The sequence below is a fragment of the Alosa alosa genome, chromosome 9 (assembly GCF_017589495.1).
Source record: "Alosa alosa isolate M-15738 ecotype Scorff River chromosome 9, AALO_Geno_1.1, whole genome shotgun sequence".
Lineage (NCBI taxonomy): Eukaryota > Metazoa > Chordata > Actinopteri > Clupeiformes > Clupeidae > Alosa > Alosa alosa.
Window position 1 is genome coordinate 25,858,546 of NC_063197.1, and position 25,055 is coordinate 25,883,600.

At 44.9% G+C, this 25,055-nt stretch overlaps 1 protein-coding gene across 2 annotated transcripts in view; it reads left to right on the forward strand.

Moving 5' to 3' along the window:
• rab6ba (RAB6B, member RAS oncogene family a) overlaps window positions 1-25,055 on the forward strand; it is an 85,694-nt gene that overhangs the window by 34,272 nt on the left and 26,367 nt on the right. Inside the window, exons 2-5 of one of the 2 annotated variants that reach the window (XM_048253343.1) lie at window positions 6,594-6,652; window positions 20,938-21,003; window positions 21,912-22,017; window positions 23,868-23,979. In XM_048253343.1, coding sequence (XP_048109300.1) covers window positions 6,594-6,652; window positions 20,938-21,003; window positions 21,912-22,017; window positions 23,868-23,979 — 343 coding nt within the window. The remainder of the gene's footprint in view (window positions 1-6,593; window positions 6,653-20,937; window positions 21,004-21,911; window positions 22,018-23,867; window positions 23,980-25,055) is intronic. The other variant, XM_048253345.1, reaches the window with a different exon arrangement.

Sequence of the window (25,055 nt, forward strand, 5' to 3'; positions counted from 1 at the left end):
ACCAAAAACCTACAGTCTGAAGAACACAGAGTTTTAGTGGGAATAATGAGCCCTTAGAACAAGAATTTCAGTCGAGTTCTGTTGCTGGTGAGAGACGTGAGGGACTTTCCATCTGTCACCATGGTTACTTACCTTTGAGAGTTTTCTGGTGTTTTCTGTGGGCTTTTCATAGCATCGTTCTCTTCTCCACACTGTGTTTCTTGTTCTTTCCTCTTCATCTCTGTTGTCATGTTGCGATTTGTTTCGTGCTGTGAAACAGCCATTAACTCTTCAGTAAAATCTATGAGTAGCTTTGGAGGTCAAAGCAAGTCCTTTGGCTATGGTAGGCCATGGAAGAACAACAAATAATATTTTTTACATGTATGATCATTCATCATTTTAGTCATATGACTAAAGGATGTAACACTTTCTATTTGCAAGTGGAACTTGCTTGACATTGCTTTAAATGCAGCAGATAATGTATGCAGTTTTTCATGTGCAGATAATCTTTTCGCGTGTCTAAACCACATGGATTTGATTACATTGTAGCATAGAGTAAAACAATTATACAGTATACTGATTACCAAAATTGTAAGTTCATATTTCAGAATTCGCCTTGGGGAAGCATTTCAGATTGCTCATAGACAAAGCTAGTGCACATCCATGTCCCAACATGTGAAGATATTGATTAACGAGTTCATATTAATTAGCATAATGACTAATTAAGGCTCGAGACGAGATCCTGTTTGGCAGATACGGCAACACAAAGAGGCCACAAATGAGGATAATTACTCAGTCTGATAAGGGCTCTTTGCATAAGCGTTCATAATTAATACCACTGGTGGTTTGGCAGAGGAGACTCCAATGAATGTGAATGCCTTCATCTCAGCCACCACAACAGCGATCCAGTCAACATCTCTGGATGGATGGGATAATTTATTGTAATAAGCATGAAAACAATCAAGTCTCTCGCTCACTCTATGCCTCTATCTATTTCGCATCTCTCTCTCGCTCTCTCTCTTTCTCTCTCTCTCTCTAAATAGAAATGATGCACCTGAGTGATGTAATTGCAGACTGGCCTTGCAGGCTAATCCCCCTGCGCTGGTGTTTTGGCTGAAGTGGGGCACTGTGATAGCTCACACTAGTAATCATCAGTCAGAAGTGATATACAAAGAGAGGTATCGTAAAGGAGGTCATCTCTGAAATGAGTGAGGGCACGATAAGAAGATGCATCTAATTTTGATGGAGCTGTTTTCAGTTCCGGGGAAAAGGTGGGGTCTGACATTGACAAATGTGGGTGTTGCTATTCCAACTAGATGTACCGCAGAGCTGTACAAAATATGACCGCCGCCCAGTCCAGCACATTTTTTCCACAAAAATAAATCACGCTGAAAGGCCTATAGGATTCTAACTGTCTCACTAAATTGCATTATCCACACTCAATTCTCACTGGTATCTGCTAGACAACAAGTACCAAAACATGATTAGTTCATAGATTTCACATGTAAAATTAATTTTATACAATCCCACCCCCATCTTGCCTGTTCATAATTCTGAGAAATTCTTGAATTGTGTGCATGTGTGCGATGTACACGTTTATTATGTTTATGTGTGTGGGTGTGTGTGTCTGTGTGTTTGTGTGCTTGTGTGTTTGCCTGCGTATGTGTGTTTGTGCATGTGCATGCATGCATACATATGTCTACTGTGTGAGTATGTGTCATGCGATATGATTACTGTGAATGTATGTGTGTGCGTGTGTATCTGTTTATGCACATGTGTGCACATGGAATGGGTTAACATGACCCCTGGAGGCAAACATAATGGAAAAAAATGGGTCATCCTAGGCCCTACGGTTCTCAAGATATTCATAGAAAACTGTGTCTGCCCTACCCTCCTTTCGGGCGGTCCAGTACAGCGGGGGGGCTACAGATCAAAACGAAAAACGATGGTTCCATGCTATTCATGTGGGGTTACATGCCCACCAAGTTTCGGTGTACCCGGTCTTTCAGTGTCGGGAATCCTTGTTGGTGTAATGGTCACTAAATGTACACATAAATTATTTTATTGTAAGGCCCCATGAACGAAAGTTCACAAAACTTGGCATACATTCGAGGGTGTCATAATGATCCTACACTTTCAATTTCAGGCAGTTTTAACATGTCAGCCAGAGATATTGTGATGAAAACACCTAATTTTTTGCTTTTTTTTTTTTTAACTAGGTGGCGCTATACATGAAATAAGTGGTAATGGGATAGGTTGACATGCCCCTTAAGACCAACATACAAAAAAAAAAGGCCTCCTAGGCCCCACGGTTCTCGAGATATTCACAGAAAACTGTCTCCGGCCACCTACAGGCCAGTTGGTGTATAGTAACATAAATTAATTTATTGTGTGGCCCCCCATGAACGGAATTCCACGAAACTTGGCGTGCATTCAGAGGGTGTCATAATGATCCTACACTTCCAATTTCGTGCAGTTTTGACTATGTTAGGTCACAGATACCTGCGATTACAACACCTAATTTTTTACTTTTTTTTTGTGTTTAACTAGGTGGCTTATACATGAAATGAGTGGTTATGGAATGGGTTGACATGGCCCCTTGAGATCAACATACAAAAAAATGGTCCTCCTAAACCTTACGGTTCTCGAGATATTCACAGAAAACTGTGTCTGCCCTACCCTCCTTTCGGGGGGTGCAGTCCAGCGGGGGGGCTACAGATCAAAACGAAAAACGATGGTTCCATGCTATCCATATGGGGTTACATATGTTCGCTGCGCGGCGGTCATAATAAATTATTAGTGCAGTGTCAAGGACAAGGTCTTTTATTCACTGTATATTGGTCTACATATTAAAGGCACACTATGCAGGTTTTTTGGCTTAATATGCTAGTTTTTTAGCTTAATTTAGCTTAATTTAACAGCTTCAGAGTCATTGGAATGGTTATATGACTTTTTTCGGGGTGAATGGTGGCCGTCTCGCTTCCCCCTAGCGCCTGTGAGCGGAAAAACCACCCTTGCAACTGTGGGCCGGCGGGCCGACAGCCTCAGTGTCAGGAAGTATAACGAGTGTAACGAATTGCTTTACTGCATTCAAATACACATACACGCCAGGCACCGGCTAGAAAAAGGTAGCGATGGAGTTTCTCAGACATTCGTCATAACAGAGCCAGCGAAAAAGAAGCAAAAACCGAGAAAACAGTAAGGAAATTGCCAATACTGCATAGTTTACCTTTAAAAAGAAAAGCTTCCATTTTCTCTTTGAATGGAATTCTGTTATATATGGCAGTTTATAGCAGGAGAAATAGCAGCAATAACAGTAATGGTGATTAGGATTTTCCAAATGTATGAATGCTTTCTCAGGAGTACATTAGCATTGATTGCATTCTCTTGTTAGGCCTATATCAATAATGCAATGTTATAGATAACACATCTCAGGCACTATACATCAATAGCAGTATAATAAAGGCTACTATATGCAATGTGCTTGATGATTTGATGACTCATCCCACACACACATACACACACACACACACACACACGCACACATACACACAAATACTAGATCACTGAAGGAGTTCAACAGTTTGTCACAGGCCTGATGATATTTGAAGCACAGTATCAGACATAAGCCTTGTTAGTTTACAGAGTTCCTCTGTTTGAAAGAACAAACATCCTTAACAAGCGTCTCTCTACTCTTGTGGGAAGTGATGGCCCATGTCAGTGGTATGAGTCACATGAATCTGTTCCTGTGGTGATGTCATCTTGTTAGAGATGAGTATGAAATGGCAAATGGCAACTTGTGAGGAATCCCCCATCCTGCTCGTGGGGAACCCCATCACTGCATGCTCTCCCTACTTTCATGTCCCACCACAGCTCACAAAACCAGGGCTGCATTTGATCAGCTGAACCCACCTGATGGAGCTAATGAAGGGCATTATCATTATGGGATGGCTTTAATCATCTGCAGAGGAGGAAGGAGAAATAAAAGGGAAAACATTGCAGTCGTGGTGCGCCTCAGAAGTCAATGTGAGAACCTCTCACTGAGAGAGCATGAATACTGCTGTCTTGATACAGTATATGACTAGCAGCTAGAAATTAATTTCCTTGACGTTTGTATATGTATGCATTTGAATGCATCTCGTTTGTTGTCCCAGTCCTATAAGAATTGGTGTAGTCTGAGTAAAATGTTATGTTGATTGAATGGGAAGGATGTCAAGGGTGTGGCCAATTGCTGCACAGAGCAGAGAGCTGAGTCTATTATTTTGAATTCCCCAGTGTTTCTGTGACAGGCCCTCTCAGCCTCAGACTGATAGCTTCTCTGCACTAGTTCCTTTTATGTTTTGTTGACCATGCAAAAAAAATAGCAGCAAATCAACCAGTTCATTGCACATTGGGGTTTTTCCACGGGGTGGGGCTGCTCGGAACGATGGGAGTGATTTCAGGCTGGGGTATTATTTTAAGAGCTTATCTGGCCTCCATCTCTTCAGCTCTTCCTTGTACCCCCCCCCCACACACACACACACTTCTTTGCCTCTTTCATCCTACTTCTCACTATCCAGTTCACGGTCATAGCCAGAAGCACAGATGTTTCGTATGTGTCTTGATATCTTTGAGAGGGTGATTTTCTTACAAGTATCTCCCATTAACATCTTCCCCTCTCCCATCTGCGCTGATTTAAATTCACAGTCGAGTTGGCTGCTGCCTGCAGGTATACTCGTTCTCACCACTTTCCCCCTTTTCCAAGCTGCCAGCAAATCCAACCTGCCATCTTTTATAGCCTGATTCTCCCTATTTCAAAATATGCTTGCGGAATTTCTACACTCCTTATTTTTGTAGTCTGGAAAAGTTTCTTGCCGCGTTATCTGGCCATAAAATGGTGACCCATCTTATTTCTTTGCACAGGCTATAAGAGATAGTCGTAGATCACCCCTTTCACCTTCTCTCTTTCTATCCCTGCATCTTTTTCTTGGACCCTCGTTAATATCTCCACCGAGGGAAAGTGGAAGCCTCACTCTCTCATCTATAGTTCATCACAGGCAGTGTTGCTGACTACTCTCCACATCGGCCATTTCTCTTGTGCCTCGCCTCTGAAAACTACAGTTGATTAACTTCATAAATGGTGTAATATTAAATATTGAGTATGTCTAAACTTAGGCATCCACAGTTTAGTGCAGATCAGCCATGGCTGAAGCTAGTTTAAGCGATCGTTTCTGGCTGGCTTGTTTTCCATGGAGAGATGTGCACTCAGAAAAATGGAGGCCAAAATCTGTTTTGCATTTATATTTTGTTTTGTGACATTGACTGTGAGGCTACTTTTCCGAGCTTTGGAAATACCTCACTCTACTTGGATCAGCACGGTTTAGGATATTTTGTGTGGACTTAAAAACAGCTGCTCACAAGATCAATAATGTAGGTTTTAAAAGGAGGCAGCATTAAGGTAAGACCATAATTCTCTATTTGCTGAAAAGCTTTACACAAGCCTGTGTGTGAGCCCTATTAATTTAGATCCCTCTCATGGTAGCATCAGGTGGACTAATGTCTTTGGTGAAATTAGCATTTAAATGACTTCTGGTGGGCAGTTTTTCGTCACAGTTAGCTCACTGTGAAGTCTGCCCAACCAATTGATACTGTGTCTGACTCATACCCCAGACCTAATCCTTGAATTTGTGCAAATATATGTGAATGTTTGTCTGTGTGTTTGTATGGTGTATAAGTCAATTGATACGGTTATGTTGAGGCACTTATGTGGTGAATTAAGACATGTTACTGTTATATCAGTAGCTCTTCTTTTTGTGTGTGGATAGTATCAGTGTCTGGAACGGCCCTTATCTCAGGTTGGTTAGTAGTGGTCAGGGTAGAGTAATGTGAAGTTGAAAGAGGAAAGCACATTGCCTGATGCATTGTGGGTTTATTTCAGCTCACAGCGAGAGACGTCGCAGCGGGATTTCAGGTCAGGAGCGGTGCAGCTCTGTTGAACATCAGAAACGTTTCATCTGCTAGAGGGAAGCAGAAACTGGAGAGAGAGATGAGAAATAGGACAGAAACTGTCACAGGCACACACATATAGCCCAGCTGCATGCTGTAATGAATGGGACAGAACTTATTTAATGCGAAAAAAGTCTCGCCATTGGAGTTGATGGCAGCATACATCAAAGAAGTGTTCCAAATGCTAATGTTGAAAATAGCTGTTAATGTGATGGATAATCACATACCACATGCCTCCGCTCATTTCCCCTGCTCTTTGGGAAGCCTGTCTGATGTAACGTTTAAAGGATGTTATTTCTTTCTTTCTCTTCTCTCTCTCTCTCTCTCTCTCTCTTTCTATCTGTCTCTGTCAGACTGTCTGATGATTGCACATAAGTTATAATGCTATAATTGCCTCAACTCGTCCAACGGCAGTGCTGACCTTACAGTCAGCCGTTCCAACCAGTAACCAGTAATTAGTTCTCTAGGTGGCAATCAGTTGCACCGAACCTGCCAGACGTTGCCTAGATCAATCACCATATGCTGAGGCTGAGGGCCTCAGGAACACCTGTCTCATGTCTTTACCCTATCCTCTCCGGTGAATGTCGTTCCATAAACACCTTCTCTCTCTCTTGTGTTGTGTCTTGCAGTGGGGAAGACGTCTCTGATCACGCGGTTCATGTATGACAGCTTTGACAACACGTATCAGGTAAGCGCCGCCGCCAGGAAACATGTCACGTCACGTCACGTCACGTCACTGCCACTGTCAATCACAGCTTTGCCCATCAACTTATTATTATCTGCTTTCCGCTCCTCCTACTGTACCACTGTGGCATAGTCAAATGCTGAACGCTCAAATGTGGAACACTTTTGTAACAGAACCTGCAATCACATGTGTGACATTACAATGAGTTCCCCAGGTTCACATCCTCTTGCAGTCTGTGAATATGACATCCCTCAATTGAATTAGAAAGGTACTGTAGCCACTATTGTTATTAATGTGAACGAGTAATGAGAATCCCTAGTGAATGTCTTCATACATTGTGTAATCTTTCAACCTTTGAAAGGCTGACATTATTTCTTCTCATAACGTATTCCTCATAGTGGGGTTTTTAGCATGCTTTATTAACGTTCTCATTATTCCTGGGGAGTGGCCAATTATTAAGTGATCACGATTCATATCATAAGTCAGATGTGCAGGAGCGTGAAATTACAGTTAAAAATAGATGGTAAAATGTCGCAGGGTCTGCGGGTTACAGGTGCAAACCGATACCGTATATATCTCCCATGGGATTGGCAACAAGCATCTGTCAGGTCAGTGAATGATACAGTCGACCTTCGTGTGATAGACAGGCCGACACGCTCAGGGCAGACACAACACACAGGGATCTCTGACCAACCTGCAGATCTGTGCCGTTAGAAACACAGTGACGTCCTATCGAACGTCAAACCTGAACCCGGCCATGATATGTGATGGTTATCTCCAGCCAGACTAGCTTCAGGCTGGGGATCATTTTTCCAGATTATATCACATGCTTGAGGCCATCCCTAAATAAATGTAAATATTTCTTGTTAATGAATGGGTATGAGACTGGAGCCCTGTTGAGCACATTAAAGCCTTGTGCAGCCGTATTACAGAAAAGATGTCACTGGGAACAGTCCTGGGTATATTTAAAAAAATGACTTTGATCTTAGGAGTGTAGCTAGCCTCTGTTGTAGTTTGTTATCAAAATAAGAATCAGATTTCATCAGAATCAGATTGTATTGGCCAAGTGTTTGTTAACATAGGGAATTTGAATCCAGCTGATAGTGTAACTTTAGCAGCACAGACAATATGTAGGCAATATACACTACAAAATATAGATAATATACAAACAACACGCAAATCTACATGTAGACTTTGTTTATAAAGAACATGATGATAACATTTTTTTTTTTTGGTAAAACAGTAGTTAGTACAGTTTGCACTTTATTGTAGGAGGCTTGCTCTACTCTTTACGCAATTTTGATAGAGACATTATATATGGTCATAAATCTCTCTCTGAGGGTGGAATAATTTCAGCCAGTTTTGTCACTAGATGCTGTTAAAATCAATGATGGCAAACACAGCTGATAGAATATTTTTCTATCGTAAGTGTTCCTCTTTGACTGGGTATATTGCAAATGCTGGGGAATTATCCTGATCATAAGGTGCTAATTCCATGTGGAGCATTAGGCTGAGACTGCTGAATAGTAATAGTAGCATTACACGCTTGAGTCAGCTAACTCCATAGACAAGACAAATGAAATGGCTCTTCTTTGATCTGCTCATTCGATTCATCCTGCCCATTTTTCGGAGAGGGCTATGTTAACAGATGGTGGAGAGCCTTTGAGATAGCTCGAACACCACGGGCTACCCTCAGAGGATTTCATCTCTCACGCTGCTGAAACGGAAAGTCAGGATTTCATCATGTCCAGCCGCAGAGAAGACCCCCTTATTCATCATCCATTCGCTGAAAAAGCTTAAGCGTAGTTCCTAAATTCGGCCAATGCTCTTGGCTCCAGTAGTCACCTCGAGGACTTAGCTGGCCCTCACACCGCCCTTACTCCAGACATGAGCTCCAGAAGTGCACTAAAATAAACTGGTGTTTTATGAGTGTAGCGGAGGGCTGGGGTTTTTAAATGTCTCGAGAGGGGAGAAGTTTATATAAGGTTCATATATTCTAATTAAACCTGCGCGGAAGGGGCTGAGGAAAGAGCAGGAAACTAATATGCTGCTCTGCTCCAACCCACCTCGTCCCAGAAGATGGATCCTTTGCAGATGTGGGGTACTTTCCGTATCGTGTTGTTGTGTGTGTGTGTGTGTGTGTGTGTGTGTGTGGTTGGGTTGGTGGGAGGGAGGGTAAGTGTGCCTGTTTAAAATTCCACATAGTGTGATTGTCACAGAAAGATGCGTTGATGCATCAGTAGGTAGGAGTGAGCAAAATGCCTGTCTGTCTGAGGGAATGATTCATTCTCCTCGCACAAGTTAATCAGAGTGAGGAGCACTTAGGATGCAGCAGGTTATATGTGTGTGTGTGTGTGTGTGTGTGTGTGTGTGTGTGTGTGTGTGTGTGTGTGTGTGTGTGTGTGTGTGTGTGTGTTATGTATGCATCTGCATTTATGTATGTACCAAAGCACAGAAGTGTATATCTGGCAGTAAACATGTGTGTGTGCATATTAGGATGCCTAATGTACAGAATATGTGTGCTGACTCTTATGTGCTTGGTTCCTGTTTGTAAGTATTTGAGGTATATCTGTGTGTGTGTATGTGTATGCCTAGTGTGCCGGTAATGATGTAGCATCTCATCACATAAATTGAAGTGTGTATGATACCATGTGTGTGTATGTGTGCATATTTACATCTGTGGGTGTCATTTGCAAGTGTGTATGAGAGGAGAGTGTGTGTGCAGAAGCTTGACTCCCATGTGAGTGGGACTGAGGCGGAGAAACAGTATCTCAGAACTGGGAGCACTCCCACCTCAGGCTTTAGCTGACACAAGCATTCAAACAGACACCTCAGCAGCATCAACAATGGCATGGTCCTCTGAAGCTTCCCTGTGCTCTTGATCTGATCCCCCTCCTCCTCCTCCTCCTCCTCCTCCTCCTCTTCCCTCCCTCGCCCCTCCTCTCCCAGCCTTACCAACTTCTCCACACTGAATACGCAGATCCCCCATCGTTCACACAGAATGCCCACATTGATGTTGTAAAATGGTTCTTTGCGGGGCCGGATAAAAGAGAATTGTTTATGGGGGTAAGTGTGTGTAACAGACGACACCCTTTCCCACCCCCCGACCCCATGCCTCTACCCCAGCTGAAGAGACGCCCCTGAAAGATGCCAGAGGATTACCTATGTGACACCCCTCGCTCTGCTCATGTCCAGCTGTCAGCCCCGTTCCTCTTCTGAGCGTGCTCACACACACCGACTGTGACAGTTGAGCTTGTCACGCTCACCCTCCGTGTAGACACCGTGCTAGTCGCCTGTTAGAAACCCAACCCGCCATTGTGCACCTATACGACACTCGGAGTACATCACCGAGTTGTTGCATGCGTCGCCGCGTCTCCCATTTAAATGCAAACTGGCATCAAAGCGTTTAGGAGATATGACAGTGGTAGTGGTCAGATCCGAAGAATGGCAACAGTGGTTGGGAAGGCTGGAGCCTATAGCTGTGGCCCTGTAGTCCTCCGCTATGCCTGTTTGGGATGAAAAGGCTTCATTATCATGGGCAAGCCAGCCAGGCAGTCAGCCCTATTCTGCCAGGTTCACACACACACACACACACACACACACACATACACACACACACACACAGAGCCAGTCCCTGTGAAAAGGCGAGTTAAGTGAGTGTAAGTGCTTGTACAGCCGTGTCAGAGGCAGCAGTGGAGCTTTCTGGCCTGGCGGAAATGCCGAGCGGCGCCTTAATGAGATTTAACGCCGGCTTTGTGTGGCCCCTCACAGCCATTGTGACAGGCACCGCCGCTGACGCCGTCTCCCAGCGGAGCAGTGTTCTGTGTTCTTCTCGCCTTTTATGGAGGAACTGAATGTGGGACACATGATGGTGCGCTCTCGCTTATTCATACACACTCAAATGTAGACGCAATGGCTTCTCACTCACTATTAAAACACTTTAGACAATGGCTTGTATGGTTATAAAACTTAGATAGCAATGGCTGTATATGCATGAATGCTTAACCCCACGAGCTACAAAACAATATGAGCACAGATGCAGTAAGTGCATCCTCATATTATCTGTTTTCATATGTTCACACACTCTCTCTTACACACACACACACACACACACACACACACACACACACACACACACACACACACACTGACACACATGCACAGAGTATCCTCTTCTAAAAGGCTTGACCTGATATGCGCACTGGCTGCTGATTGCGCTTCTCTTAGGTCTGTGCTCTCTCTCTCTCTCTCTCTCTCTCTCTCTCAAATCCCCACCAACAAAGGCTTATCTGCATGTGACCAGTTCTTCCCAGAGCAGAGCAGACACAGCCATAGGGGTGTGACCAGTTCTTCCCAGAGCAGAGCAGACACAGGCATAGGGTTGTGACCAGTTCTTCCCAGAGCAGAGCAGACACAGGCATAGGGGTGTGTCCAGTTCTTCCCAGAGCAGAGCAGAGCAGACACAGGCATAGGGGTGTGACCAGTTCTTCCCAGAGCAGAGCAGACACAGGCATAGGGGTGTGACCAGTTCTTCCCAGAGCAGAGCAGAGCAGACACAGGCATAGGGGTGTGTCCAGTTCTTCCCAGAGCAGAGCAGACACAGGCATAGGGGTGTGACCAGTTCTTCCCAGAGCAGAGCAGAGCAGAGCAGAGCAGAGCAGACACAGGCATAGGGGTGTGTCCAGTTCTTCCCAGAGCAGAGCAGACACAGGCATAGGGGTGTGACCAGTTCTTCCCAGAGCAGAGCAGAGCAGACACAGGCATAGGGGTGTGACCAGTTCTTCCCAGAGCAGAGCAGAGCAGAGCAGAGCAGACACAGGCATAGGGGTGTGACCAGTTTAGGCATTTTGGCTGCCTCCATCGCTTTCACTTGTGTGTCCAAAGGAAAAATCCAGAGCCAGAGGGTCCACAGTAGCTGTCTTCAAAAAGAACTTCAGCATTTTTGTGATGTAAATTCAGATTTGTATGTCTCTGACATGCCCCCATGGTCCACATTATGTCCAAGCTTCCTCATTACATCTGCAGTGGCTGAAACCTAAGAGTAGTGTCCCTGCAACTCCCATATGCTTATATAGTCATGATTGGATTTAACAACACTCAGAATTTCCCATTGCAACACTGGGATGATTTCCATGGACCACAACGCCTCATTCCACTGTTATTGTATGAATTCCTCCCGTTTTAAAATTATAGCCTTGTCTCTAGTCACAAGTCTTTAGTGTAGAATAAACACTCTGGGCCCTCTGGTAAAATGTCAGTGAAAGTGACAGGAATTTAGCAACCTTAAAGGAATTATCCGGAGTAAAATGCACTTTAGATCAATTTACGGATGATTGGGAGTACACACGTTGAGTCATTCGGATGTGTTTTGAGAAAGTTCGATTTTACCGTTTTTAGTCAAAACTAAAAAAAGCGTGGAAGTGAGAAGGGCATATTATTTCGCCGCTACAAAACGCTATTTTTATACCTCTTCTACAGTTCCAAACAACATTACACTTACATGGTAGTGAGTAGAGGGTCCCTAAAGCCAAACCGAAGTATCCCGAGGTCTCCGTAGGACTCCCCTAAAGGTGGCAGCAAAGATGGCAACATTTCCGGAAAGGTACTGGCTTGATGAAATTCATTCTGGACTCTCTATCCGACCACATAAAGAGCCCGTATGTACTCCCAATCATCCGTAAATTGATCTAAAGTGCATTTTACTCCGGATAATTCCTTTAACAACCTCAGATTTTGCTCAGCAAAATTGGATGTAAATCAAAGGTCTACTTTGATTCGATTGGTCGAATTTTAAGCCCCAAATCATCAGCCCTGATAAATCCAGTTCGATTTTTGTAACGTATAAAAGCAGTACTTAACTGGAGACAAGTGGCCCTCCACTTCACATCTCTGTATTATAATTTATATTGTGTATTATTACTGTAAAACTCTGTGTAATAAACCCATTCATCATGTTGTTTAGAGTAACATGAACAGGCAGAGAAGGAGCTGGCTCTGACTGAGATGGAGCTGTTCATTTGGCCACTCCCACTCCCACTCTCACTGCTGGGCAGTGGGCAGGAATGATCAGGGCTGTCCATGTCAGGGCTGTCTAATACTGCAGGGCCCTCAGCTGGAAAATTACTCCCTCTATCCCCCTGGCATTTGTTTAGATACGTATTTGTGTGTGTGTGTGTGTGTGTGTGTGTGTGTGTGTGTGTGTGTGTGTGTGTGTGTGTGTGTGTGTGTTTGTGTGTGTGTTTGTGTGTGTGTGTGTGTGTCTGTGTCTGTGTGTGTCTGTGTGTTTATGTACTGTATGTGTGTGTGTGTGTGTGTGTGTGTGTGTGTGTGTGTGTGTGTGTGTGTGTGTGTGTGTGTGTGTTTCTGAGGGTGTGAGAGAGTATGTGTTTGTGTCTGTGTTTTGTTTTGTTTTGTTATCTGAGCTTATATTTCTTAACATACAACAGAATTATGTCCAAGCGTATGTTTGTATGTGTTTGCATACAGTATGTATGTTTGAATAATGTGCCTGTGTGTTTGTTTGTGTGTGTTTACAGAAGAATGTAATTATGTGTTGACTAGTGTCTAGGTGGTGGCAGAGCTCAGTGACATGTACCACTGACTGGTGCCAGCCCCCCGACCCCACATATGCACACTTCCACAACTACACACACGCACACACTTTTATATTCACATTCACACACATTCACACACACATACACACACACACACACTCAGTGCCCTCCCTGAACAAGCTCCAGAGACGGCGGCTCGTTAATTAAACCTCTTCGCTCCGTGCTCCGTGCCCACGACTCTCTCCCCGCCTTCTCGCCGCTGCTCTCTCAGTGGCAGACGCGGTCGAGTACACACACACACACACACACACACACACACACACACACACTCAAAGGGCATTTCTCTCCTCTTAATAACTGCTGAGGGTTGAGCCTATGGGGGCTGTTTACCCATATGTCAGCTTGGGGATCAGTGGAAATCAGATTGCGCATAACAGCACGTGAATGTGCCAGGGGTTTGAAGCGCCTAACAAGATTTTTAATCTCTCTGATTGGCCAGTCATGACACGTCCATGCCTTCTGTGCGATTCTCACACCATTCTAAATGGGGACTGCTCAACTGTTCAATTCTGACGTCATTCATTCCTTTCAAGTAAAAAAAGTCGTTTTTTTCTAGAAGTTTTTTAATTGTAGAAAGTAACAGGCTTCCTACATGTAGACAACTGATACTTTAAGGACAGGAACTAGACACTAGAACACCAGTCAGCCCGTCACAGGGAATGAGGGCATCATAAAACAGGTTGTCATAGTACTTTTAACAATAGCTTATGGCACTCTGCAAAGACCTGATCCATAAGGAAGAGCCTCATTAGCTGAGGCAGTAGACCAAAGAGCATACAGGAAGCTTGGCGTTATACATTAGATGCTGACAGCAGAAGAACATGTAAACACAAACCTCCTAAGCAGCCCATCAATAAATGAGAACACAGAGGATGCATTGGAATTCTCAGCTGCGTTCTTGAATCACTGCCAATGGCAACAGAAAACAGCAGAAATGAAACAGGCTTCTACAGTTTGTTACTATATTTGCATTAACATCATTCATTAACATCGCTATTTTTACGGTGAAAACAAGCTTATTTTTACCCGTTTTCACTGGCTTGCTTTTATATCCTTTTTCTGCTTCCATCTGTCCCCTCTGATATCTTATGTCCTGTGCTGGACTGTGGAGGAACTCCTTCAGTTCAGTTCAGTTCAGTTTATTTCTTTGTCCCAAAAAGGGCAATTTGGATGCAACAGGAAGACATCACATGAAGGACATACAACACAAACCCACACCGCAATTAACACTGATAAGAAAACAGCAGCTTCAGTCTGAGTAAAATAATAAATAGTTGCAATAATTGTGTTGGAGCGAAAATACAAGTAATAAAGAACTACAAGAAATAAAAAAAAGCGTGTGCAGGGCCCCCGAGAGAGAGAGAGAGAGAGAGTGAGGGATGTGCTACCCCCACCACCATTACCACCAGCACTCCTGTCTCAGCTGTCACTCAGACCAGGAGCAGTGGAGTGTGACCGCCGCAGAGCCAGTGCTTGGGTGAGGGCAGTGGAGAGGAAGGGATTGAACGAGGAGAGGAGAGAGGAGGAGGGGGATGGAGAGAGTGATGCAAGACGATTAGAGGAGAGGAGGTCAGGAAGAAGGGGCAGTAGATGGACAGCAAGCAGGAGACGCAGAGGTCCATAGTTGAAAGAGAGGAGAAGATGAAGTGGAGGAGGAGCAGAAGGCAGAGGATGCGACAGGAAGTGGACAGTGGAGTATTACAGGGCAATGATGAGAAGAAATGAAGAAGAAAGGAAGGGATGATAGCCAGAGAAAGGATGCAGAGAACTGACAGAGGAAGAGAAGAGAATGTGTGAGAGAAAAAGAGGCAGAAGAAAGGTTAGGAGGAAAGAAGACATGAGGCAAGATGAGAGGAGTGGAAAGCAGAAAGGAGGAGAAGAGAGGGAAATGGAGAGAATAGAGGAGATGGCGAAGAGAGGAGAGAAATTGGGATAGAGAGCAGAGAAGTGATTAAACTGGAGGTGGTGGGAGGGGGAGGAGAGAGAACACGTCTTCATTTTGCTTATTTCAGCTGGAACAGAACACACACACACACACACACACACACACACACACACACACACACACACACACACACACACACAGAAAGAGAGAGTAGCTTTTTAACTCACTGACTCAATGTTCCTGACAAAAAACCCTCTATTTGCATTTCCTGATTAAAGCTCATATGGTAATTGCAGCTTTTCAGTTAGTGTTGTTGTTTTTAGCCTTCAGCTCTAATGTGTGATTCCTCACCACTTGTTCCTCGTGTTGCTCTGCTAGTGCGTCTGCGAGTTTCTCTCATCGGTTAGAGGTGTTAGAGGGAACAGCACTAACACACAGTTAGCTAATAGGGATGAACAAGGGAGGCTGTGCTGTGAACGATCCCGAATGGCTTCCAGTTGCCAGATGCTGACTTAGAGATACAGATAAAGCAACACTCTTCCCACCGAGTCCATCGGCTAACAAGCCTATCTTTCAGTTACTCAGGAAATGACCTCCGATAGGTCCATCGATCCTGCTTGTTTCTGGGGCAACTCATGCATCTCCCCTCCCCTCATGCAACACCCCCTTCCACCCTTGGACAACTTATCCTCTTCCTCTCTGGACGTGTCACATGTTCACACCAATCAATGGGCCTAAATTGGCCCTGTTCTGCCATGACAGAAAAATATATCGTCGCATGACTCTGCCCAGACGTTTCACACACCCCGAACCCCGTTAGGCTCATCCGTATTCCCCATCACGGATGCCCCTCATAGGCAGGCACGCTTTAAAAACCTGTTCATCACACTGATGGCCCATGACGTCATCTCTCTCTCTCTCTCTCTCTCTCTCTCTCTCTCTCTCTCTCTCTCTCTCTCTCGCTACATCTGCATGGGACTGTAACGGGCTTGATCAATACGGCTTAATTAAATGCTGTCGGTTGCTGCAATGCCATCCATCTGCAGAGATGCCGGCTGACCTATGGTGACTGCCAGGTGGGCACGGTGCCAGTGGCAGCTGGGGTGAGACTCGGTGCCGGCACTGACACGTCTCACTCAGATGAATGTGTGTATGGGGAGGGGGGGTGGGGTGGGGGGCAGTGGACAGAGGGGGTGAGGGTGTTAGATGGACCAGAAAGAACATTCTTTTTTCCTGTTGTTGGTGCTGCTGTCAGAGAATTTCATGGTTTAATGGGACTCTCCATGCCAATTTCATGCGAGTACTTGTTTAGAAAAAATTGCCGGCAGTAGCTTTGAGCAAGTTCTTGTCATTCTTGCTACACATTAGGTTTTGTCAAGGACTGTCCTATTGGATGAAATGCAACAAAATTAACAAGCTTGTAGGTATTTGAGACATTTACATGAACAGCACGTAGAGAGGAGACCAGAATTCCTTCATAAGGTGGCCCATGAAAAATGAATGAGTTATAATGATTAAGGTTGTGGTCCTCCTAGACCCCTTCAGCACTCCCTACTTCCCTATCTATTCCTCCTCCTCCATCCCTCTCTCTCTTCCTCTCTTATTCTGTTATCTCATCTGTCTTTCCCAGGTTCCATCCATCCTGCTCTCTTTTCCTCCCCCCCTCCAGCTGCCCTTTAGCAGGGTGGATGCTGGGAGTAGGGGCCAGAGGGAAGCTAATTATTTCTCCATCTCTGCCTTTTTTAGTCCATTGTCCTCCCTCAAAATGTCTCTCTCTCTCTGTCTCTCTCTCTTTTTTATCTATCTATCTATATCTACAGTATCTATCCCATTCTGTCTTTCTTCCCTTTCCTCTTACATTCTCTCTCTTCCTCCCTTTCCCTACTTCCCTACCCAATATCTGACCATCAATCATCCATCTCTCCCTCCCTCTCTCTCCTCCACTCCCTCCATCCCTCCCTCTGCCCTGTAGCATTGAGGTGTGTGCGTATGAGCCAGGGGAAAGCTCCCGTGCCCACAGGCAGGCCATTAGAAATGCAGAGTGCCGTGACAGGTCCCTGGCCTCACGGGTGTGTTGCCTCATCCTCGCACAGACAAATGGCTGTTTTCTCTCTGGCACTCCCAAACAGCAGCTCAACACTCTCTCTCTCTCTCTCTTTCTCTCTCTCTCTATCTCTCTCTCTCTCTCTCTCTCTCGCTCGCTTTCTCTGCTCCTGACGAGACAGCAGTCTGGTAGGGATGGACAGAGGTAGGGCTAGGGGGTTGGGGTTTCTATCTCAACCGTGTCAACTTGGCACGAGTCGCGGGCGATTTTCATGGTGGTGAGGATTGTGATGTGATGTCGGCGGAAGTCTCAGATACTCGCACGTGCCAATCGAAGCGCTAAGCTGCCCAGCGACTTCTGCTGAGACGCAACAGTTTTATGGGATCAATATTAGTGTGAGACCTCAGATATTCAGCGTGGGAGGGAGGGAGCGAGAGATGGAGGGAGGGAGGGAGTAAAGGAGGAGGAATAGAGAGAGGTGTTTCTCTGACATTGTTCTCTCCTCTCTTTCAACTGGCTAGAAGAGCCGGGCAGGAAAAAGGATGTGCGTTGTGTGTTTTAACGATGATGTGTGTGATGGTTAATAATTAAAGCGCTTATGAATAATTTCTGCGCTTCTATTCATGCGAGCGCACTGTGTAGAATTTCTATATTTAACCCAGCAACTGGAGGAAGCCTCTTGCTATTTGCTGTTCAAAAGCCAAGAGAAAGAAAAAGAAAGAAAGAGAGAGAGAGAGAGTGCAAGAAAAAAGAAACATTTAAACACCTATTCTCACTTTCATCTTGACAGTGTTGAGTACAAGGATTTGACTAGCTTAATCTGCTTTCTCTCAACTGCTCTTGGTGGAGAAGTTGCTTACTTAATCACTGAACATTTCCATTTCGATTCTTTTCTAAATCTGAATCCCTAAACGAGGAACTCAGCTGCAACTCTGGCTTCACCATTTATGTACCTGCTCTCAAACAAGAGATAAATAAAGTAATGTAGCATTGTTCTCTTAATCAGGTAATCATATACTTAAAAGTAATTCTCTTGGGAATGTATGCTGACTCATAGAGGCATATATAGTTACATGACTCATATTAGATAGCATAAAGTGGCATTTTATATATATATATATATATATATATATATATATATATATATATATATATATATATATATATATATATATATATATATATATAAAACTAAATGGTGGCAGACATCTGTGGCAAAGGGTGGAGGGCTTTGGGCTGGAGGTAGCAGTGCCAGAGGGCCCTGTCTGTGTAGCCCAGCCTCTTTAACTGGAGATGGCATAGCAACTCTGCTCCAGTTGCCAGGCACCTCAGCGGTTGGCATCGCCAGGGAAACGGGCTGCGTGATTATGCTGCTGATGGCCAACTGTGGAGCGATGGAGCAGGAGTGCTTCCTGTGTACACATGCACACACACACATGGACGGACACACACACACACACACATATGGACGGACACACACACACACACACACACACACATACTGTACACACACTTACTCAAGGGTGTACATGCACATATGGACACATAAAATCAGAAGTATCCATGCAGTGTTTGGGGAAATGTTAGACTTTTACACAACCAAAGGTGCTCACACACACATTTGCATGCTTACAGCTGCAAAATATACCCTATATGCAGTCTAGAAACAACGGAGATGACACCTGCAGAAAACAAACTATTGCAGCAAAATATTACAAGACAGAGCTATTGAAAGGAACTCTGTTATACTTAAGGTTACATTGAGCTATTGGTAAGAGAGATGAGAGCATTGGAAGGCAGATGCAAAAAGCAAGTCCTGGTTTTGACAGAGCTGAATTATGCTAATTACATTACACAGCACTTAAAGCTGGAGGCAATCAGTCTGTGTATGCTTTGTATCCTGGGACATGGACAGAACCTCTCTCTCCCCTCCCTCTCTTTCTCCCTTTCTCTCACTCTATCCTTCTCCCACTGCCTGTCCTTGTTGTACAAAAGCATATGCCTATCTCATCATATCTCATCTCTCAGTGGAGAGCAGCCAGATGGGTTGCATCATGAAGGGAGCAAGTAAGATGCCATACCTTTGTATAGCATCTGCATCAAACATTTATCCAGTGAAGAATCTGTAATAGACGTCACGTTGCACTGTCTTCATCGTGACTCAGCAAAATGAGTGAGCACCATGATGAGGCAACAAATCCTTTAGGATTCTCTCCGCATCTCAGCACAATGTCATCTGGGGCACACACACACACAAACACACACACACACACAAACACACACACACACACACTCACCCCTCTGTTATCCTCCATTATCAGTTATTTTGTGCTTCAGCAGCCATCCAGCCTCTCTCTCTCTCTCTCTCTCTCTCTCTCTCTCCTTGGTCTGTGGTAGGATTAGCCTCTGTGTTAGCATTAGCGTCCTAAGGCTATCTGCTGCGCAGGGGGATTAAGGCACAGCTGACCAGGCCCCCACCCCAATAAACACACAGGACTCTGAGCCTCTCCTGACATCCGCACAGAGTTCCAAACAGGAGGCCACTCCTTCTGGCCCCTAGTGACTATATCGCCACACGGGGGAGAGGTTAGGACATTAAAGACGGTTATTTGGGTGTGAGGAATGCAGGAGAAACAGATTGTGGCTTCCTTTTCAGGCAAGCAGGTGAAAACAAACACAAAGAACATTGTAAAAGATAAAAAAAATGAGTGTAATTCATAATAAGAAAAAGTAAACACTTGATAAAATGATGAAATCTGCAAGTCTGTCGGAACTAGAGCCCTTTTGGATCAGAGTAAAATGACCATACAGTTGGTGCACTGCTCAGTAATTGTTCATGGTGACTTTTGCCTTGAGACTACGATTATTCACCATGAGATGGGCTATTGCCAGCCAGGTAATTAAACCGGTTGAGGTTAGAGAAGCGCTTAATGAAGTCACGGCTGTGTGAGTTATGGCTTGTGTGTGTGTCCTGGTGTCCTTGAGTTGCGGTGCGACCCTCTGCCATCCCCCATCGGAAAGGTCAGCTGTTCGGCCACACCTTACTGGGGAAGGGAGACGGGGTTGGGGGTGTCCATACATCCATTATGTCCTCGGCTGTAGGTAACTGTTGAGAGTCAGAAGCACACACACACACACACACACACACACACACACACACACACACACACACACACATGGTCACAAACACACACACACACACACACACACATGGTCACAAACACAGTCACACACGTGCCACACACGAAAGTGAGAGGATGATCATTCTGTCATCTCATTACTCCAGGCAAAGGCAGATAATGAAAACACTCCACAGCCTGGCGTTTTAATCACCTGCTTCAGGTCAGAGAGGCTGCCAGGGGGCAGTCGGGGTTCTTTCTCTGGCCACCAGTGGCCGTTTGTAAATGCATCTTGTGTTTGAAGGGCAGCTTTGTGATGCGCAGATGAAATATTCCCACAACAGACTGTCAGGCTTTGAAACCTGTCTCACTGCCTCTGTTTGAATGAAGTGTTTCTTTGCAAACCCTCCATGACATTAGCTGTGTGAGAGTGTATGCAATGAGCTCCCTCCTACCTAAACCAATCTAATTTCTTCATTTGCTGTCATAATCTTCTTCCATAATGCTATCTTTCTCATTTTAGATATGAGATGTTTACCGGTACATATTTTAATTGGAGTTCTTGTTCATTTGTTGTTGTTGCACAACCCGACACAAACTCACCGTTCTATCTCTTTTCATTGCAGGCAACAATTGGAATTGACTTCTTGTCAAAGACCATGTACTTGGAGGACCGAACGGTAAGCTCCTCAGTAAGAAAACACCTCTGTTAACATTTGCTTTTTTATTGTTGTTTTTGATCTCTTCCGGCAGTCTAATTTTACACGGCTGTGTTGAAAATGAAGTTCTCACTCTCTTAAAACTAATTGGCTGGAGCCGCCATAGTCACCTTAGGGGCTGTTACGTGAAGAGATGCTTTTATTTGTACTGGGCTGCTCGCTATATATTCCGAAAACGGTTTGACGGCGCTAAAGGTTTCGGCTGTCAGACAGCCTGTCTTTTTACAACCGGGGGCACCTTCTTTACATAAGACAACCTTGAGATGGAGCAAGCGTAGGTGGAAGGAGATGTTGTTTGTACTCTGAATAGTGTGTGTGTGTGTGTGTGTCTGTGTGTCTGTGTGTGTGTGTGTGTTTGTGTGCTGTTTAAATTTCTGAAAGCAGAATTCTCGATTCTGTGTCTCCTGTGGTGTGTTGTTGTGTTTGAGAGGGTATTTCTAATACATTTTCTTTTTGCGTACGTGTGTCTTTAGCAGAATGTAGTTAAAATGTGTGTGTGTGTGTGTGTGTGTGTGTGTGTGTGTGTGTGTGTGTGTCTGAAAGCAAAGCTTTTAATTGTTTGTGATTGTTAGTATACACTTGCTATCACACTTTTCTTGTGGTGGTGGTGATGGTGTGTGTGTGTGTGTGTGTGTATCTGAAAGCAAAGCTTTTAATTGTTTGTGATTGTTAGTATACACTTGCTATCACACTTTTCTTGTGGTGGTGGTGGTGGTGATGGTGTGTGTGTGTGTGTGTGTGTGTGTGTGTGTGTGTGTGTGTGTGTGTGTGTGTGTGTGTGTGTGTGTGTGTGTGTGTGTGTACTATGTGTGTAGGAGAGAGATCGCTTGTATTGTATGACTTAAACATAAGCGCAGTGTGTGTCTGTCTGTCCTGCGCAGGTGCGGTTGCAGCTGTGGGACACGGCAGGCCAGGAGCGCTTCAGGAGCCTCATCCCCAGCTACATACGAGACTCCACTGTGGCCGTCGTGGTCTACGACATCACAAGTAGGCAACACACACACACACACACACACACACACACACACACACATACACACACACGCACACACACACACACACACACATAATCAAACACATACATATGCACACACACAAACATACAAACCTATGGAAGCATAAGGGTTCACACCAACACACATTCACACAGACTTCAGCCAATAACACTTTCAGTGTACTATCAAGACAGAATGGAGTTTTTCTCTCCCCTCACATTGTCATCTTTTTCTCTCTCATCACTGATTTCTTGTAAAAAGGCTCAGATCTTGTCTGCAGTGGTGGCCTGTCTCCTGCTCTCTGAAGCAGTGCTTGAGGCAACGGCTGTAAAAGCCATGTAACATTATGATAATGAACAGATATGAAGTGGGCTGCTGTTTTATGTTAGTATAAATCAGTTTTATAGTGATTGACCATCCCTGCCTGTCTCTCTGCCGTGGACGGGAATTGGGCTCTGATTTCTACCCGAAGTCCAGGCAGCTATGGTGCCTCATTTCTCATGTCGGCCATGTTGTGGTGGTGATCAACGGTGATGTTCATCAATGTGCAATGTGCCATGCATCACAGCTGCATAACGACTTTATATAGTTTTGGTTTTTAATTCTCTGTTATTGCTCTTGTTTAAGCATTATGTCCCTTGTAAATGATCTCCCATGGGTGTTTGTGTTTATGTGTGTGTGTGTGTGTGTGTGTGTGTGTGTGTGTGCATGTGTGTTTGAGCGTGACACCAGGTTTGTTTTTATTTTTCACAATAAAGAGGTTGACAGGTTTATTGTCTTTCAGTCCCATTGTGGCCATAAGGGGCTGAAGTGTAATGGCTTTGCTGGTCGGTTTAGGATGACCCTCAGCAGAATGATGGCTTGCCAAACTCATTTCATAGGCAAAACATGGCTGCTCCACCCCTAGAGACAGAGGAATGGATGCAAGAGGAAAGACAATGATAGAGAGAGAGAGCGAGGAAGAACACAAGAGGCTAAGAAATAGAGATAGAGAGAGAGAGAGAGAGAGAGAGAGAGAGAGAGGAGAGAGGGCTCTGGAAGGAAGGGAGGAGGGAATTCATTTTCACCTTGAAGCTGCAGACGAGGCCTTCGCTGTCAGAGCCGAGTGATGTGTTACTCGCGCTGCTTAGCACGCAGGGAGACGCCTGCTCCTGCACCCGGGGGCGCCGAGGTCAAATGGAATGTATTAGCGATAGCTGCAGTGATAGCACCTCCTCTGGAGTCCGCCCAGCGTCAATCCCCCCGCAGCACCAACCGTGGGCTTACAACCCGCCAGCGCAGTGTAGACTTTATCAGCTTCTACTACTCACACACACACACACACACACACACACTTGTTAGGATGTTAAAACATGTCTCTCCATCAAAGATTAAGCTGGTTCGTGAACATCTCCACAGAACTTCCCCACTTGGCGCTGGAATGGGAAGTAGCCCCCACAGTGCTTTAAGCCTGTGTAGGTTGAGTTCGCCTGTCAAATATTGCTAGCAGTGCGGCTGGCGTAGCATTTTACAGCATTTTAAAAGAGATACATTTATGAAGAGCAAAGGTAAAGCAAAACAGTTTGCATCTAAAGCCACCAATAAATTGTATGACGACTATTCACCCTTCCTCTATTACTTTGCATCTCTCTCACTCTATCTCTCCCTCTCTCTCTGTGTTTATTAGTCTGGGAAATTAGTCTGAAGATTGTCAGAATGAATAATGAATGGCTCATCGTGTTGGACCGTTTCCTTGAGACGGACACATTTGAATGAGGCAAGCGTTCCCTTGGCGACGGGCCGCTGGACCAGCCGTTAATGTCTCCCGTGTCCCTCTCTCTCTCTCTCTCTCTCTCCGGCCAGATGTGAACTCGTTTCAGCAGACCTCCAAATGGATCGACGACGTGCGAACAGAGAGGGGGAGCGACGTCATCATCATGCTTGTGGGCAACAAGACTGACCTGGCAGACAAGAGGTGAGCACCGTTGTTCCGGAATGTTCCACTAACTCAGCTGCTTGAGCAAGGTGCTGACCTTGTGGGTTCTATACCTTTGGAACGCACATATCGCCAGAAGTGTATACTTACAGCATATACAGCATATGGGCGTACAATTCTGTACATAGTTTTGGATTTTATAAAGTATCTGCTAACTGCTAGTTGCACAACCATGGCAGTGGTCTTCATTTGGCCCCCCTATTTAAGTATAAGTATAAGTATAAGTATATATACTCTTTTGATCCCGTGAGGGAAATTTGGTCTCTGCATTTATCCCAATCCGTGAATTAGTGAAACACAGTAGGCCACGGCTGCCCCATATCTCCTATATATCTACAGTATATCTATCCTTTGACATTTTGTAGTGGAACCGTATCTTCACCCAAGTTACTGTAATACCCTTGGACTCCCGCCAGTCAAAATCTGGGGGGTGGAGGTGAGGTGATATCTAGCCATCTCTCCTGAGCCGAGGCCTGACCCTGGTCTGTTATTGCACCGCAGTGACCTTAATTTCAGTCTTAAAGTGTCTGAGAGGCCATGTGAGTGCAGGGGGAGATAGTGGAGAGAGAGAGAGAGAGAGAGAGACAGAGAGAGAGAGAGAGAGAGAGAGAGGAGGAGGGAGGTTCAAATGGGAAGTGTGAGGTGCTTTAAGGAGAGGAGTGGGGTTAATAGAGTGGGGAGAAGATTGGGAAATGGAAGTGAGCAGGGGAGGAAATGAGAAAATGGAGGGATTGCAGAGGAGAGAGGAGTTTAGAGACTGAGCTGGCTAGGGAGCGACCATGGGGGGGGGGATGGAAAAAGGAGGAAAGAGATGAACGAATGACACAGAAAAGGCAGACAAAAGACAAAAAAGTGGTAAAGAGCAGTGAGAGAGAAGAGATGAAATGAGAATGGTAGAGAAACAAGAGACAGAGGATAAGCAATAGAGAAAAGGAGAGTTGAGGATGATCAGAGCAGTGACCTGAAGGAGAGTCACAACCTTGCAGGCTTTGCTACCAGTAGACAACCCTAGGCACATTTACACCATAGCTGCCCCTCCAGCTCTTTAATGACCA